This window comes from Amphiura filiformis, chromosome 14 (assembly GCF_039555335.1).
Source record: "Amphiura filiformis chromosome 14, Afil_fr2py, whole genome shotgun sequence".
Taxonomy (NCBI): domain Eukaryota; kingdom Metazoa; phylum Echinodermata; class Ophiuroidea; order Amphilepidida; family Amphiuridae; genus Amphiura; species Amphiura filiformis.
In genome coordinates, this window is record NC_092641.1 from 47,507,449 (window position 1) to 47,526,301 (window position 18,853).

Genomic DNA, 18,853 nt, shown 5'->3' on the forward strand with positions numbered 1-18,853 from the left:
CAGCTCTAAAAGACCCAAAAATTGCTCATTCCTCATATTTTTCTGTTTTTTCAGGCGATTTTCAACCAAAAAGTCAAGAAAGACCCTTGATTTTGACTTTTCGCAGCTCCAAAAGACCCCATTTTACTTGTTCACAGCCCGGTTTGCAGCTCCCAAAGACCCACCACCTCAAAATTCCGGGGGAGCATACCCACCAAAATGTTTGATGTGCCCCCCCCCCCGGGAGTTTGAAGTCAGGAAAAAGCAATAAAAATTATAATTTTCCCAACATTGAAAGAATTTTCGATGTTGGGAAAATCAAAAGAATTTCTGATGTTTGAAATATTTTCCCCAACATTGAAAAAAGTCAGGTATCCATATTTTATAACTTGAGGCATACATGATCTTTATCATCTTGTTATGAAAGATTTGTTGGTATTTTCTTTCAAGTCCCATGTTAATTTGGTTTTTAGATCAAGATCTCTGTTATCTGATATTTTCAGTCCTCCATCCTTTACATTATCATTTATTTAGTCGTCCCTGGCCTGTGTCCCCCAAGACCCCCAAAAAATTTCGTGTTCCCCCTAAACTTTTCCCATACCCCTGCCATAAATAACGATCGCTCTATAGTCACGGAATATTAGAATTATTGACCTTAAAGGAAGGTGACCTGATAAATTTGGAAAATCAAATTCTTTAAAACTTACGTATAACGTAAAATGTCATCCCTTTCAAGCACTCATGCAAAAAGAACATGTAAATGTTTTTTGTAAATGTGACTAATTCCTAATGGAATTACCGATATTTATACAGCGTGATATTGGTAGTCTACTCTTGATCATGTAATATATTGATTTCAAGTGAAAGGCCTATTTTTCTCATAAACATATTGAAATTAGAAGTTCCAACTCAGTGTATTTCCGAAGATATCATCAAAAAACTGCCTAATTAGTCTTAATATGGTATACCATATTTGAGACTAATTAGGCAGTTTTTTGATGATTTCTTCGGAAATATACCGATTTGGAACGCCAGATTTTAATAATTATGTTTATGAGAAAAATGTGAGCTTTCATCTGATACCAAAATCAGCATTTTGATGAGGTAAAGTGGGCGATGAGATTGTCAATCAGGTTACCCACAAAACATTGCAAGCATTTTGTTTATTTGTTATTATTATATAGGTATGTCACAGTGGCTGCACAATAATTCTGCTGCACTGTGCATGCAAGCATAACAGTGAATTGAAAAGCGCGCGCTTCAAATTTGGCCAATTTTAAAAAACATCCACATCGATAAATGAATTTCCTCATATGCTTCATTTATCCAAATTGTTTAAATTTTTAATATAATGTGTGAAGCCTTTCCGAGGCTAACATCGGGTCCTCAAAATTAAAAATTGTTTTGTTTAAGAGCTGCTGCCTGTTTTTATGGATTTTTGAAGATCGCTCATAAATCAGTAAATATAGGCCTATTGAAATAAAGGGACCTACCACCATTTAGCTGAAATACTAATCTTTCTTAGCATGTAAATTATTTCCGTCGATAACGAATGAAACACTTGCCTAAAACTAGTTGAAGCAAAACATTCATCAAAAATATTTTTAGGGAGTAATTTTCCAAACCACAATAGCTCTAAGCCATTGTGTGTGTCCAAGGCCATACTATTTTTGTATACGCGGTACAGTAGAATGGCTGTTCCTTTTACCGATTGTCCTCCCATGTTAATCCAGATAACAAAAATGTTAATTTAAAGTCTCATTGCAACTGAATTTTTATTTTTACTTTTCGGACTTGGCTTTGAGTAATGGTGACACATACCATGTTTACAGTAAAATGAAAATTATATTCCAGACACCGTCAAAATGTCAATTTTTTTATTTTTTTGTATTGTTTTTAAATAACTAATCGCAGTTCATTTATTCAACCTCATAACAGGATTATACTTAAAAATTATGATGAATGAACAGACGTTCATTAAATATTGAAAAAAAATACTTATGCCTAATTTGCATAATAATATCATGAATACATAATTAGCTGTAATTACCTAATTTGCATAATTAATTACTTTTTGTGTATTTTTTGTTATCAATTGAAAGAACTTTGTATACACATGTGTGCAAAAAAACCCGCACCTTTATATCATGTACGGTTTTCTATTGGCATCAATTTTGCCCCGGAATTTTGCATATTAATTAGCTGAACTTATTCCTTTTTTTGAGATTTAATTTGTCTGCAGATTGGCCGAAATTGCTAAAATAGTATATTTGGTTAATTTGTTATAATTATTCAATGATAGATTTTTTAATTTTGTTTTCTTTAACGAAGTCAGGAAAGATAGGCATTTAACATGTGATATTTAAATTAACGCTGCTTTTTCAAGCAAGCGTCCAAATAAACCTTCAAAATCTCGAAATGTGCCAATTTTGTCATTACAGCCATTTGTGGCAGGATTTCATTCCATCTACGAGCATCTTTAAATTGACACTACATCACAATGCATTGACCGATTTCAATTCTGTTTTTTGATTTTTGATGCTTTAATAAAGTTCAATAATGTAGGAACATTAAACGTGTTTCTGCTGCGATTATTTTTGAGGTGATAGGCCTATGCATAAGAAGAAGAATTTCATTAAATGTATGTTTTGAAAGTTTTGCATTAGTATAAGCCTATAATAAGATGATTTATTTATTTAGTTAGGGAGTGTTCATAAAAACTTTGGTGGGGGTGGGGAATATTGGGGGATCAAAAATTTTAGGGTCCTAAAAGGGGGGATCAAAAAATTTGAGGGTAAAATTCCGGGGTAAAATGTACGAGAAGGCATGTACATTCCAAATTTTTTGCGCGCTCCGCGAGCATGAATGTTGAATATTCGATTTTGTAATCTCAACCTACAAATCAACAAATTTTAGCTAATGAGTTAATGACCATAGGGGTAGATCCCGGGTGGATAAATCCCCTCCCCCAATATATATAGGCCTATGGTCCATACAATCATCAAATGAATTCCAGTTTCGTACTAGGCCTATATTTCACCAGTTTAGCTTCAATATGGCAAATTCGCGCGCATTTGTACCATAAACTTATTTTGTCGGCAAAAGGTGCTGGATTCACTGGACTTCAAGAAATTTTCTCCAACCCGCTATGTTAAAAAGAAATCTATGCCACTGTTAGTGATGTATATTCTTTTTAGGACATGAAGGGGGGATAAAAAATCCACCTTTTAGGTGGGATCAAAAATTTTGACGTCCGAGGTTCCAACTTTTCCCCCCCCCCCCCCACCAAAGTATTTATGAACACTCCCTTAGTTAGTTAGTTGGTTAGTTGGTTGGTTGGTTGGTTGCGGTTCCCCTGGTTGGTTAGTTAGTTAGTTAGTTGTTTATTTATTTATTTGTTTATTTATTTATTTATTTATTTATTTATTTATAGCCTAGTAAGAAATTATAGTGAAACCATCACTAGATAAAGTGCTCAACTATAAAATATAGGAGCGAAATATATTATTATTAGTGGTAATTTCACTAATAATAATATATTTATTTATTTATTTATTTATTTATTTATTTATTTGTTTGTTTGTTTGTTTGTTTGTTTGTTTGTTTGTTTGTTTGTTTGTTTGTTTGTTTATTTATTTGTTTATTCATTCAAAACCCCAATCGTGTCAACAAATGCCTGTATTGTAAAACAGTCACATGCGCACAGTGGCGGCGCTGTGTACATTTTCGTTCAAAGGTCAAAGGTCGTGTTAAATATACGTCAGCGAAAATTGTTGCAAAAATAGAGGAAATTCCCGTCTTGTTTTTCACTATTTAGGGTAAGTTATGGATGACGACGGAGTGGACATTCAGGTCGATGAGGATGGTGGCAGAGGTTTCTTTGAAGACAGACAATTACCACCTGACCAGGCAAATCCAACACCACATAAAGTTGTCGATTCGGCATCGTTAGGTAAGCTTAAAAATTAAAATAGATATCATAATCATTGCCCAAAATGTCATGCCTCATGATGGGAGCCGGCCTCCGACCGGAGACATTATAAATATTACAGTTACATCTGGTAATTCAGTAGCTCGTTCACGTAGCGGTTCCGTGACTGGCCTACTACCATGACTACACCGCTACGTATTAAAGTAATATAAATTATAATATAAATGTAGATTGAATGGCGATCGGAGTGTTATCGTCAGAGCACCTCGCCGGACTAGTAATTCAGGTGACCGATATTAGGCACTTGAAACTTGATTCTGAGTTTAGCGTCCGCCGCCCGCGTTATGAATTTTGTGCCGCGTTTGAGATGTGAAATCTGAAAATAATTCATTATTGTGCAAATTACTACTAAACCAGAAAGAAAATTTGTTGTGCAAAATTTTTAAACCACTTCAAAAACTATAGTATAGAAAACCTTGACAACTAGTGGAAGAATTCATCTAAATATTTGAGCATTAAAAATATACAGATTTTTGATCCTTGCTCTATCCAATTATTTCAACTATACCTTTGGGATATCAGGGTAGTCTAGTAGAAGTGAACTTAACCTAGCCATGGACATTGTTTATGTTTATAATTTAAGATTTGGAGTGAAGAAGAATGTACTTCGGAATACATTGAGTTTGTTTTAAACAAAAAGCAAGATAATTATACTTTTATAAACGTTTGTGTGACATTTGGGACCAAATAGAATGAACAAAAGTGCATAAGCATTGGTAAAAGGCCGCGTATAATGAAACCTTGAAAATAATGAATAATGAATAATGAAATAGTTGCCTCATTATGAGCTGAAAAAAAAGGGACGCTAAACTCGATATCAAGTTTCAAGTGCCTAATGAACAGTTATAGCGTGATGATCTTCTGTTAAAACTTTAAAAAAAGGAATTCTGGAATTTCGACAGAGGGCGCTGTCAAAATCTTGGAATGGTGCATTTGACACGAAACAGGAACGAAATGACCTCTGTGCTGTTTGTGTAAGTTTAAAAAATTATTCTAGTGGCAAAAATGACATGAACCTGACGTTACAAAATTATTCCAACTTTTTGACAGCTGACAGAATTCTAGAATTTCGACACTTCCAACAATCCGACACACCAAAGGTGAATTCAAATTTGCCATCAAACATGCAAACTGTATCATTATTGCCCTGGCCTTGTCCTTGAGCAGTGGCGGCGCCAGGAATTTTTTCTGAGGGGGGGGTGAAGTGAATTGATTATAGTATACATTGTGAACTTTATAGCAGCGATACCTTTGGTTCAAGATATGGCTACGAAATTTGGTATAACAAAATGCTGAATCCAAGCTTCTTTTGGAATTCAATATCATGATTTTTGACCAATCGAAGTTGGATGGGGGTCAAAAAGGTCAACTAAAAATATTTCCATGTGAAAGAAAAATGTTTTCCTTTCCATTTTTGCGAAAAAGTCAATTTTGATATTTCCACCCAGCCACACATTATTTGGCCCTTATCTCATATTTCTAGGATTGCCGAGTTCCAACTTAGGCCAAAAAAAAAAAAAGATGTTTGCTTGCCCTCAACCGACCGACCCTAATTTTGGAAATCAGAAAAAAGTTGTTTTTTTCTATAAACTGTACAAAAGAATACCGACCCTATTTTTGGAAATTCCTGAAAAAGTTTTCTTTTCTTTTCAAATTTTTACAGTCTAAAAAAAAAAAAAAAAAAGTATTTTAGAGCCTGTGTTCAACATTTTAGTTGTTTTGTAAATGTTAGTTGATTCATTTTGACACCAAAATTGTCTGATTTTTCATATTTTGAGCCTTAATTACAATGTAATACAAACAGTAGAGTTAGTAATTTAAAAAAAAAAAGAAAAAAGAAAAAAAAGAAGAAATCCCGACCGACCAACCCAATTGTTAAAATTCATTTGAGGGCAAGCAAACAAATTTTTTTTCTTGGCCTTATTTTGTTTGATCGCATCACATGTAAGTAGGATGTTCAATTTCAAGACTAAGTTATACATTAAGCATGTCAAGACCAGGAGCCAAAAAGTGGGGATTTTTGCTGAACCAGGAGCCAATTTTGCAAAACCAGGAGCAATTTCAAGAAAAGAAGAAATTATTTAGTTTTACAGGTTTTATCCATTCCAGCATCATTATACATTATGTATAACCAAAGTGTAAACAAAATTAAACCAACCAATTAAAAAGAAATTTAAAAAAATTTTTTTTTACATGGTAGACCAAGCTTTAAATCATACAAAATCAAAGAAAAAACAACCATATTAAATTTGTAATACAAATGAATAAAACTGGCAACACAGTGACCCACTCTTTTCATGAACTGAGATAAGAAAATTGCTGTTCAAAAAGTGCAATAATGTCAATGGACAAGTGTAGGCCTATTGAGATTCTCTGACTCAAAGGTCAAAGTGGCATCCAAGGTCAATTTAAATTGCATTTGGACTATTAATACTTCACTTGCTGAGGGCTTTAAGGGCATTTTAGTTTCTTGTAAGATGAATTAAACTGCTAGGCCTATTCTTTTTTTTTTTTTTTCTTTTTAAAGCAATTATAGTGGTTTGTCATGTACATGTATGTTGACCTGCCAACTGAGCAAGAAACCAGTCAATTATAGTTTATACTGGTCAATTTAAGCTTTTATACCAGGAGCCAAACACTTGTTTTTAGTGGCTCCTGGTCCATTTCATTTTTTTTTAAACCAAGAGCCAAAAGGTTAGAACCACTGGGTAAAAATCGCCCAGCGCCTGTCTAATGTAAGGCTTGTTCAATTTAAAGGCTAGCTTAAAAGGGGGTACTACACCCCTGGATAAATTTGTGTCTAATAACACAGTGGTAACAAATGTTACATATATTATAGGGGCAAGGAATCCAATTACTACACTGGAATTTCAGTGACCCAATACAAGCGGTTCGTTATTTATGATAAGAAATAAGGTACCGCTTGGATGTACCTCATTTCCTATCATACAATGTATATACTGAACTGCTTGTCTTGAGTCACAGAAATTCCAGTGTAGTAATTGGATTCCTTGCCCCAATAATATCCATAAATTTTGTTACTGTCAGTGTGTTATTATTTTTTGAGAAAAATGCAAAAATAGTCACAAATTTACCACAGGGTGTAGTACCCCTTAACAGTACAGTCCCAATACCCGATTTCTTGTATGCACTGCAGCCAGAGCTACTCCGCTTCCGGATCATCATCCGCTTCTGGCACCACCCTTGATCAGCTTAATAATTTTTCTTCAAAATAAGATAAAAAACATTTGTTCATGATAGATTAATTTATTTTGGAAAAATATAGGAAAAAGGAGATAAAATGATTCAGTAAATTGTGACAGCGTCACCGTTTTTGAGTGCCCAGTGTAAAAACATGACCAAATATGGTAAATGCAGATAATTGAATACCTGTGACACGAAATGTTAAATATTGTTTCTAAACTTTCCATTAATCTTTCCTCATTGCATCACAGCATTCGAGTTCCTTGGTGCATATGGCTGGTACATCATCCTGGGTTTGATCGCACTCTTTTATCTCAAGTCAAAATACAGTTCAAGAATACAAGGATGGCAACAACAAAGACAGCAAGGAGATGACTTGAACAGATATGGTGAGTTGAAATAGCACTATTTAAATGGATACTCTATTGTTCCTAATAAGCACCCATGGGCCATGAGATTTCATGAAGGGTGGGTATTTATTAGAGATCAATTTTTTGCGTACATATTTACATTAAATGGTCACCCATTTCAGTTTTAGACGTATCTGTTTGCAGGAGGAATGGCTTATTGATATTATCATGAGAAAATAATTTCCTATAATATCCAGTGATGAGACCTAGGAATGATCTAACATTCTTTTCATGTATATTTGCACTTATAATAATGGTCAATTTTATTGCTTTTTCAGTTTTTATTTTGGAAAATTTGGGGGGTGGGCATTTAATTGAGACTGGTAGTTGGATACAGATTGAGTCCCAAGGTCAGGAGTTGACACTCTAGTTGTGGCATGCAATGAGTGACGTTTCACTGTTATAAAAAATAAGGGGATGTCATTTTCTTCGAAAAGGGGTGGGTCATGAAAATTTCGGGGACTGGAGTCAATTTTTTTATGACCCCCCTTGATTAAAGGTGGGTGATCTGATCTGTAGCCTCATCCCCTTACCTCCTCTCCCCCCCCCACCATTCCCCATCAAAACGGTTGTTGATATTATTTGAAGGAAGCTTGGGTTTTTCACATAATCCCAGTAAAGTATTTAGGCCAGAATAAATATGAACAAAAAGGTGATAGCCTCATGATCCCATCCCTCATTGAATTGACAGCATGCATGAATGTGAATTGAACCAGTTACATAACATTATTATCTATTCCAATTTTGATGACACCTTTGACACTTTTAAAGAAGTATTAGAGTGATCTGATGAGACAGGTGCCCCGTTCAACAGAAACGGTGTGCGCAAATTATTTTAGGTGTTGACTTTTTCACTCCTTCGGATTACATGTTTAATGAACTTAGATGGGAGCGGCTTTCAGTTCGCAATCAGTATTGTAAAGCACTTATGGTATATAAATCTCTGCATAATCTAGCACCGCAGTACTTATCTACGAAGTTCAATTTTGTAAGTGATAACCATGATCGTAATACAAGACAAGCTACTTCTGGTCAGCTAGCTCTTCCACCACTCAATAATGGTTATGATATCGAGTGTTTTGAACATTCTTTTAGTTATAGTGGTGTTAAAGTATGGAACCATATTGATCTATGTGTTAGAAATTCTCTAAATTTGCATTCTTTTAAGGAGATGTATAAGAGACATCACTTCAAACAGCACTAATTTGTATTTTGTGTGGTGCTTATGCAGGTTGTCTCAATATATTGAGTTTATTATATTGTTGTTATAATATGAGTTGATATGTTATGTTGATATGGTGGTTGAAGTTAAATATTTTATGATATGTTGTTTTAAATTTGTATGTATTATTGCAGGGCCCCGGGTAAGACCAGCGGTTAGCTGATTCGGGCCTACCCTGAATAAAGATTATAAGTAATAATAATAAAATTCAATTCCTAGCAAATCAATGCTGTAATGATTGCAGATTTATGTGCTTCATTGCATTCAAGCCCACAAACTTCCTCTGACAGTGAATGGAATTTGTGCAGTGTAACGTCACGAAGTGTCACTGTAGCTGAAACATAAGATTGTGTAACATTTGTTGCACATAATTCTTCATTCATCTGTAACAGTCTGTTGCCAGTTTGAGGTTCTACCTAATATGGCAAGGGATCCAAATATGTATAATATATTCAAACTGCTTTTGCAGTGTAAGTACACATTTGGAATCTGATACGCTTCAGTCAGTGTAGTGTGACTGTGAGGTACTAAACAAAAAACAATGAAAAATAGGACCATTTTTGTACTGACCAAATACATCTTTTGTTTTTTACACAGATGATGCAACAGTGCTATCCAGACAAGAGGCAATGGAGAAAGCCAGACAGAAAATGCAAGAAGACCATGATGCAAGAGCAGCTGAACACAGTGTCAGACAGAAACAGGTACATAAATATGATCCTCTTTACACCCTCTTCACACAGGTGTCAACTGCAGACGACAAGTTTCAAATTTTTATCCAAAATTCAAAAATGTCAGAATTGTACACATTTTTGACCATATTTGGAATCGGCATGAAAAATGCATTCAAATGAGTACAAACAAGCCTATGTGTAGTATTGGTTCAGTAGTTTTTGAGAACACTCTTCATAATAGTGGTCGCCGGTCGGTTAAAAAATCTTGATGCTTCAAATTTCTTAGTGAACAGGCTTATTTGATGCAGTATGATCTCCTGAGCATTTTGACACCATTTTCATCCAAATCGGCCAAAAAATGAGTTGGTGCCGGCCAAAACAAGTATTTGGACGGGGGGGGGGGGGGGGGTCTGAAAATCAATATTTTCAACAATAATCATTATTATATGCCTAATTCTGTTAAAGTTGGTGCTGATTTGTATGTAATTGATGTCTAGAATTCCATTTATGAAAGTTGCATAAAAATTGGAGTTGTTGTTTTCTGTTTTACGTCCAAATATGGATGTGAGGGCGCTTTTCATAATTGTCAGAGAATATCTCAAAACTTTGTACTTTTTATGATGAAGCCCATATGGCTAGCATGCATCCGAACACTAGATTGGTGGAGCATGGCGATATATACCATATTTTCTAGTGTATAAAGACATAGCTTCCCAGAGTTTGAAACTTATCTGCCATGCACCTTATTTTGCTCAGTGGTTCTGATAACAGGGCTCGTGAGAGACAGGGGTTTGAGAGACCACAGATCAAAAAAGAAAAAATTCTGAAAAACAGGGTAAAAACAGCAAATATAAGCTGAAAATAAAAGAAAACATGTAAATTTTGGCAACAAAAAAAGAGGAAAATCAGCTGAAAAGAGGAACTCTCACACCCCTGTGTTGATAAAAATAGTGTAAAAATACCCAGAACTTATTTTCCCACATCAAAGCCAGTTTTTATTTTTGTTGAGTTTGACTGAACTCATTGTATAGTTCCTTTGTTTATAAACTGGATTTTCTATGGAAATATATATGCTTAGATGAGTATGGCAAATGAAAAGGATGCATTGGTGTGTCTTTACTCCACTTTACTTGTGACTTTCCTGTAAGTGGCACAGTGCATTGCATGTTGTTATTTTATATCAATCCTTTTTTTATTATTATGTTTTAATTAGACACTTCTTTGTCTGCATATTGTTGTGTAACATCTTACAGAAAGAAGAGGAAAAGAGACAACAGGAAATTGAGGACTGGGAAAATCACAGAGCTGGAAAAGGCTACAAATCTAAGTTAAAAAATAAAATTATAGAGGTAAGGTGTTACGAATAATAATCTCAACTAAACAATGGTTTATTGGCTTTATGCCATCTATAATTGAAGACAGAATGAAAAGACTAGTTTGCGACTGACGTCAGGGCAAAGGCGCGGCGTGATTGGTTGCTGACATGCGCAGTACAGTATTTTGGGTCTGGTTGACTGGACGTCAAATGCAAACTAGTATTTTTAATTCGGTCTTCAATTCTAGGTTTGGATGAGCAAATAAATCCAACATTGGTTATCACCCATAGGCCAATACTACCTTTCTTACAATGCCCCTGATTGGTTAATTACATGAAATTATATTCTGTGTAACCAATCAAATTAGAGCTTTTAGATCTCTCAAAAATTTTAAGCTGAAGCCCCTTCAGCGCTATTGACTGTTCTTAACATATCTCTGATCATGATTGGCACAATGCATGGTATATCCCTCTCTGTAACCAATCAAAATGGTTCTTAAAGGCCAGTAGTGCCCATGGGGTTATCTATCCACAACAAGGGTGAAAATAAGTGGGAGACGGGAGCCGTTTAGCCCCCAGAAACCCTCAAGCCCCTGGTCCCATCTAAATTTAAGCTGACCAGGGGACACTTTTCTTCAGAAACTGGCCCCTGGTCATTACACCGAAAAATTCAATTCCATAGCCATAAATGCATGATGAACTTATTCAGAACAAATATTGGCCCCTTGTTGATTAGAAGTGACCCCTGGTTCCATGTTGAATGAAGTGAACCTGGGGCCATTTTGTGTAAAAAGGAGCCCCTGGTTCATCATTTCTTATTTTCACCCTTGATCCACATTATATTTTAGGTACAGGCCCTTAAGTGAAATATGTGGATAAGAGAAGTATGTATAATTTTGTATTGATTGCCTAAGAAAAGTACAGAAAGGACAGCAGAAAAGTACAGAACAAGGAGTAAGGTAGAGTCCAAAGTTTTCTAAAATCCATTTTCCTTGTTGTACTCTGTGTTGTAAAATTTGTAAATCCATGTTTTATGAATAAAGCTTAAAATGTATAAACAATGATTTTGAATGATATTAACGTCACAATAAAGTGTTCCATATCACGATCGATATGCTCATATTGGAATATTCTCACGATAATAGGCCGACTGTTACAATGTTTGGATGGATAGGGAGTTCACGCCTTGGTAATATACCTTTATTTCGGTATTATTAAACAGTATTTTTTATCATAAAAATTGACACATGCAACTCAAGATTGTTTTTAACATTTATTTCTCCTATCTTTTAACAACTTTTGTCACATCATGCAAAAATGTCATTTTCCGTGTTATACCTCCAATTCCGTGATTTTTTTCCCGTTTTACTTCGGACTCTAGAGTAAGGACTAGAAGGCCCTATCTGCAATAGCTGCCAGTGTTGTATGTCATATTTTTAGATGTATACCATTATAGCATGAGGTTAATTGTCAAAATGTCTACAGGAAATATGTCTACAGAAAGCATTTTTAGATGGCATTTTCAGAAAAAAAATTGGTATAAACTTCTTTTCTGTGAATTTTATCCAAAAAATCCTCAAGAACATCATGATCTTTTGTTTTCGTTGAAAATATTAAGTGAAAAGAGGCTACATGTAACACTTTTCTCATGAAGCTCCAAAGTCGCCCAAAAGTTGTGAAATCACGGTGGCCTGCATTTTCAAGTCTCGGGACTCTTGATTGAATAAAATTTTCTATTCTTTGTAGGAACCTTTATCATCACCAGGAGCTGAAGGAGGTGTAAGCAGACCGAGGAAGAAACTCATACGAGATAGTAAGTACATCATAGTTTTGTTAGATGCTGTTCTTTTATTATTGCCAAGTTCCTCATTTTATAAACTGTCCGGGACAGTTATAATTAGTATGCCATCATTTGACAAAATTGTAGGAAAATGGGGATCCAAGAACATAGCATGCTGCTCTGTTATTGTTACCAAGTTCCTCATTAACTGTCCAGGACACTGTTAGTATGTCACCATTTGTCAAAATTTAGCTGTGAAATTGCAGTTTTATATGCATGCGAATGTGAAAATGTGTAGATTTTTGTTTACCCAATACAATCTATGCTACGGAATGTTTGCATTGGTTTTTCATGGCTTCAGATTGCCTTTTCTCCCAAAGGCCTTCAAATAATATTGTGGGTCAGCAGGTTAGAGCTACGATCAGTTTGTTAACCCTAACCCAGGCCTTCTCAACTGGTGGCGCGCGCACCACTTGTGGCGCTTGGAGTCAGTCGAAGTGGCGCACAAGGTGGCGCACATTAATTTTAATATTTTTTTCACATAAATCTTGAACAAAGAGGGGTGAAAATACTCAATCTGGGCCTTTAAAAAACCTTAAAATCCAGGAGCTTCCGGGGGCGCTGCCTCCTGGACCCCCGATAAAGCTTCACCACTGCACTGTACCCGCTATGAGCCCGCTCGAACTCACAAAGTCATTAGGCTCCCTTAACATGTTGGCACTTCATGATCACTGAAATTTTTCAGTTGGCACTTCATATAAACTAGTTGAGAAGGCCTGCCCTAACCAAACAATTTATTTTCCATAGCCTTTTCCATTTCCTTATTCAACATTATCTTCTCTCTTCACCCTTATTATTCTTCAGATTACAGTCCACTGATGGGAGCTGGTGGAGGCAGCGGTTTCAGACCAGATAGACGAGGATTTGGTGGCGGAGGAGGAGGATGAGGTTAAAGAATGTATGCAAAAAATAGTATAAAGAGTCACATGGTTAGTCTACATAACATACAAAGTCACAATTTAAAAAAAGTCACGTCTTAGAAAATTAGATAAGTAGTGTATTGTCATGATGGCAGATATCCACAAAAAGGGACTAATTAGAACCAGACCTGTAGCCAGGATATTTTTTGCAGGGTTGTGTAATTTCCAGATGTGAGCCTTTATAAAAACATGGACTTAACCCCCTAAAATAGGACTTTTCTATTTTGTACAGTTTAGAATGAAAAGGGGATCACATTGTCGTTCTAATTAGTACCTATTGGGGTACATTTAAGAAACCATTTCCCTGAAAAGTGTTTTTTGTTGTTATTGATAGGGTGTGTGTTATATCCAAGGCACAAGCCCAACTATGGGTCCGATTATAAATCCTTAACAAACTTGTATGAGTGCCAAATGGGTATGAAAATTCATTGCATTCTTTTAAACTCAGTCAATTTTTGGTTGTAATGTATTATGCATTCCATTGCAGAGGTCAATTTTCATGTCATCAATTTGAGAAGAAGTGAAACCCCTGGAAAAATATTATAGACTAACAGGTATTCAGTTCATATTTCAAATTAGTCCCCTTTTGTATGTATTGCCTATGAGCAAAGTGGTGATGGAAAACCTTTTTAATATGTTAACTTGTGTGTGAGGATGATGTATTGTACAAAATTTAATTTTATGTATGTGCCAAGTTAGACCAGTTATTTACTTGTTTCACGACACAGGTTTAAGGCTGAAAGAAAGCAGTGCTTCATATCCAACATTATTAAAGGTAACTTTATTTGGCACATGTCCAATTGGCCAATCACAAAGTTTAGTTGGTTTTCTGGTCAAAATACATTTTACAGGAAAATGTTTGATTTTATAAATACACACATGAGAGAAGCAAATACCTAAGGACTAATCTACCTGTATGTTGTTGTTATGTCTTGTTTTTGTTAAGTTTTTTGTGTGTAATTTGTTCATTGAGAATCTCAAGTGTAACTTAATTTAAATTTGCCAATTTATGTAAAGCGATGGAAAAAATACAGTGTTCTATGGGCTCGACCGACCCAGATTGTGTGCATATGAGATTTTTTTAGCTGAATGGAATTAAAAACAGGCCTTTTTCGTTCAAAATGGAATGATTTTGATAGAATTGGATTTTTTCAGGGCCATTTAGCCTCTTCCAGAAGAGAAAAAAGAAGAAAAAAATCCCGACCCCACTTGGCATGTTTGTCCACCCGTAGAACAGGGGTGTTATTTTTTATCGTTGCCTAAATATTTATTTTTATCTTTTTTAAGATGTGGGATTTTGCAATATTACTCTTTCGGACCATGTGACTCTTTTATCTTTTGCATACATACTACTTTTTAACCAGGACAATATCAGTAGCTGGCCTTTGCAGTATGCCAATATTTATGGTACTTGAAGAGAGGGAAAATGTGATGTATCAGAATGTTGCCTTGTGTGTTTTTTGTGTCAATAAATACAGAGAGTATGGTGTTAATTATAGGTTAATAAATGTGTATCACTTGCTGGGAGTGAAATTAACAAAATAATGCATGCGAACTGAGATGTTGATTCGTCTAATGCACGAGCCCCAAAGGAGGGAGTGTATGAGATGAATCAAGATCTCAGTACAAGTGCATTATTTTGTACAATTTCTCGAGCAATATGTGATATGCATTTATTAACCTATTTCATACACATAAAAAAAATCCAAAATTTTTGCTATTTTTATACCAAAATTGTCACTAAAATTGTTGGAAAATACAAGCAAATATAAATGCATCAACCTGCAAGGAAAGTGAATGCATCCGAAAGCACTGCGTGTAATGCTAGTCCGTGCATAATCAATGCATGGTTTTGATTATTCAAACGCTTGCTCTGATTGGTTCTCGTTATCTAAGATTGTATGAATAGCCGATGTGAACTAAAATATATATGAAATAAAATTATTTCACACACTCTTAGAGAGAGAACCAATCAGAGCAAATTGTAGAAAATTGCCAGGAGTGTGTTAATTGTGTGTAATTGCACTAGTGTACACTCCGCGACACCGCGTACTAATTTTGGATACCATAAATAAAGGATTCATTTGTATTGTTATATTTGTTCATATTTTGCAACATTGTTAGTGACAGTTATGTTATAAAAATAGCAAAAATAGCAAAAATCACAGGTTTAAAACTGTATTACTTGTTGCTCATCAAATTGATACATAATGATGTATTTGTACCGAGATGTTGATGCATCTTTTGCACTCCGCTCTACAGGGCTTGTACATTAGCTGCATCAACATCTCAGTGTGCACGCATAATTTTATACAATTCCACCTTCAGTAAGCAATAATATGTAGTTATCTTTAGCTTATGATTTTAACAAAATTGATATAAAAATTAACACAAGGCAACATGATATAGCATTTTACACCTGTAATTTAATATATCTGATACATATATAACAACCAATATAGGTATACACTTTGTTTCACCCTGAGTTGGTAGTGATGTCAGTCCTGTTACGCAAACTTGCCAACACATCGCCTGTGTGTATAAGCCCAGTGGGGTTAGGTCGGCGTGTACAGTGCAATACTGTAACCAGTGATATATGCAGCACCATCACTACCAGATTTGAGGAAAAACAATGTATAGTTGTAAAACTTACATATTTTTAGCAGCCTTGCACTAGGTCAGCTATCTGCTATTGTTCCTGGGCAGTGATTTATGGTGTTGAGTTAAGCCAAATGAAGCCATTGCAGATACACTTTTATAACAGCTCCTGTTAATCAAAAGAGACGTATCAGTTAGAAAGTGTAAATGTTATCTTAAAGTAATATGTAATGGCTTCATTTGGGTCTAGTTGGTTCTGGTTTGTGAAATAGTAAATCTTTTCATGATGTCAATTGATTACTATTTTGCAAACTTTTAACTATAAAATATTGTTGAAGTTTTTCCATATTCCAGAATATTTGTTGAAATATTATCTTTCTTTTTTCAGTTTCAAAACCAATCTCTTTTAAGGACTTATGGGAGTTTGCCCAACAAATATAGAAATGTTTTTCTAAAACGTTATAAATTTTGTCGGTCGCAACACATAGTGGTGTACATGAAGTACAAAATATATTTCGAGAAAAATGTGTTCGAAGGATATGTTACTAATAATGGAGTTGACACTCATCCACTGTTATCTCTGTGACCAGATTCCATTTGACATTGAAGTTTTAAGGTTCAAACTATTAAACTGAATCTTTAATATTTAAAAAGGAATAACTATTATAGGATATAGCTAGCACTAAACCTTTAAGCCACTCTGTGAAATGGAAAATTTGAAAAAAATCACTCTAAACCACTATGGGTTGCGTCTGACGAAATGTGTTATAAATAAACGTGTCTTGGTTTTATTCAAACGATGTTAATAACATTTAAATGTCGGATTATATAAAGGTCATGAAAACGTTTTATAATATGAAAAAGCACTACAACAACATTTTAAAAATGTCAAATTGTTATTGTAGAATATTTTGGGCAAACAAAATATTTTGTCAACACTTAAAATAACATTATGTTGGAATGTTTTGCCTCAAGTTTCCAAAAATGTTTTTGAGCATTTATATTAAGACGTTTTATACCCTTTAATAATGTAACATTTAAAATCGTTTTGTGTTTGCTGGGTATTTAAGCAAATCAAATACAAATCCTACTTCCCCCCCCCCCCAAAAAAAAAAAAAAAAAAAAAGCATAATATTGAATAAATTAGATGTAGGCTATTCAGACAATTCAAAAATTTATTGGTCTCGCTATAAAAAAAAATATTGCACTTGACGTCATCCTGCCCAATATATTTACAACTTGTGGCTCGACCAATAAATTTGTGTATTGTGCTCAATCTATTTTATATCAGTATTGGTTTATATGGAAAAACTTCAAACGATACAAACTCCTTATTAATGATTACATCATTAATAAGGTTTGTAACTCAACACCATATTTATGACATTTTTTACCCAAATGGAATATGCTTTCCAAGGTAAAGAATTGAGAAATCACTGTCAATTTTGTCATGACTATTGTTATTTTCTATTTCATGTATATGTGTATGGTCTTTAAATTAAAAGGTATAATTTGATTTTTGTGTCCGGTTTCGATGTTTTTGTTGTCATGACTTCATTTATCTTAATTGCAGTAAAATGAGGCCTCAAAAAATACTGCTTAAGCCAAAAGCCGTGTATTAAAGATAGGGCATTTTGCATGAAACAGTAATTGTTGAAAGTATTTGAATTGGACTTTACTTTGACGATACTAATTTTTTCCTCGTTTTTCGCCTATACCTAATGACAATTTTAGTGACTTGGCCATATCCTTCACTTTTAAGCAATTTATACAGTACTATTTATTTTATTACAGTTTGTTTCGCTGGCATCACTGAATGGGCCTTTAAATATTTTGCGCACAAAAAGTATTCGAACACCTAAAACAAAAGCAATTTCTTAAAGACACCTACTTTGATACCTCATTTGACACAATGATGAGACGAGTATTAATTTTCCTTAAATAAACTAGGCCTACTAAAGTTAGAAATTGGTGACTTAATTATGTGCTATTATATCTCGCTATGTTTGTTTGTTTACCCAGGTTGGTGGGAAATCCATGGTACGTTCCAAGCTCATACAATAAAAATGCTCAAGCCTGGATAGCCAGTGTAGGCTAATGAGATGTATGCTGGCCCAGATAGCTTTGATAAACAAAGCAAGAAATGGAAGAATATAGCAAGGGAAAGGAGAGAAGCCCACTCTCAAACACAATTCATTAGAAAATGAATTTGGAGAAAACCTGATGATAATTACAAACACTCGCTGAGCAGCAAGACCTTCCCTTTAAGCTTTTAATCCGATAAGCTGATTATCTATTTGTTTTCATGAATTGGAAGACATTCTTTGATGTATTACTGAGCTCAATCATCTGAAATTTCTGGAGGCTGGTGGCTCAGCATTACCCAGGCTGGTGGCTCAGCATAGTATTTTATTAACAGAAGGTTTTCTCCAAATTCGTTTCCTAATGTGTACAAGTTTACTCTTAGGCCTTACTTTATGAGAAAGGAAATTGGAATTCCAAATTCCAATCTCAAGCCCCGATGCAAAGGCTGATAACAGGCCTATACAGTTCACACTTGTTGACGATCTATTCACTGAAATCATCATGCATAAGAAATTAACAATTAATAACCACATTATCCAGGGAACTGATCATAACATTATTCAATTCAAAATACTAGTGGCGTGATATGAAAATAACCTACTGAAGTTTAAAATA

The 18,853-nt window shown here is 34.7% G+C and overlaps 1 protein-coding gene across 1 annotated transcript; it reads left to right on the top strand.

Moving 5' to 3' along the window:
• The first annotated feature begins 3,701 nt into the window (after positions 1 to 3,701).
• On the top strand, positions 3,702 to 17,669 carry LOC140170208 (selenoprotein S-like). The gene is made up of 6 exons (XM_072193543.1): positions 3,702 to 3,931; positions 7,426 to 7,563; positions 9,404 to 9,510; positions 10,734 to 10,829; positions 12,542 to 12,608; positions 13,440 to 17,669. Exons 1-6 carry the CDS (start codon positions 3,805 to 3,807, stop codon positions 13,520 to 13,522), a joined length of 618 nt encoding a protein of 205 aa, XP_072049644.1. The 5' UTR covers positions 3,702 to 3,804; the 3' UTR covers positions 13,523 to 17,669.
• The last annotated feature ends 1,184 nt before the right edge of the window (positions 17,670 to 18,853 follow it).

Excerpts from the sequence above, each read along its gene's own strand:
- LOC140170208 (XM_072193543.1), top strand. The coding sequence starts at position 3,805 with ATGGATGACGACGGAGTGGACATTCAGGTCGATGAGGATGGTGGCAGA. Across the intron at positions 3,932-7,425 it reads TGTCGATTCGGCATCGTTAG|CATTCGAGTTCCTTGGTGCA; the intron begins GTAAGCTTAAAA and ends ATTGCATCACAG. Across the intron at positions 12,609-13,439 it reads GAAGAAACTCATACGAGATA|ATTACAGTCCACTGATGGGA; the intron begins GTAAGTACATCA and ends ATTATTCTTCAG.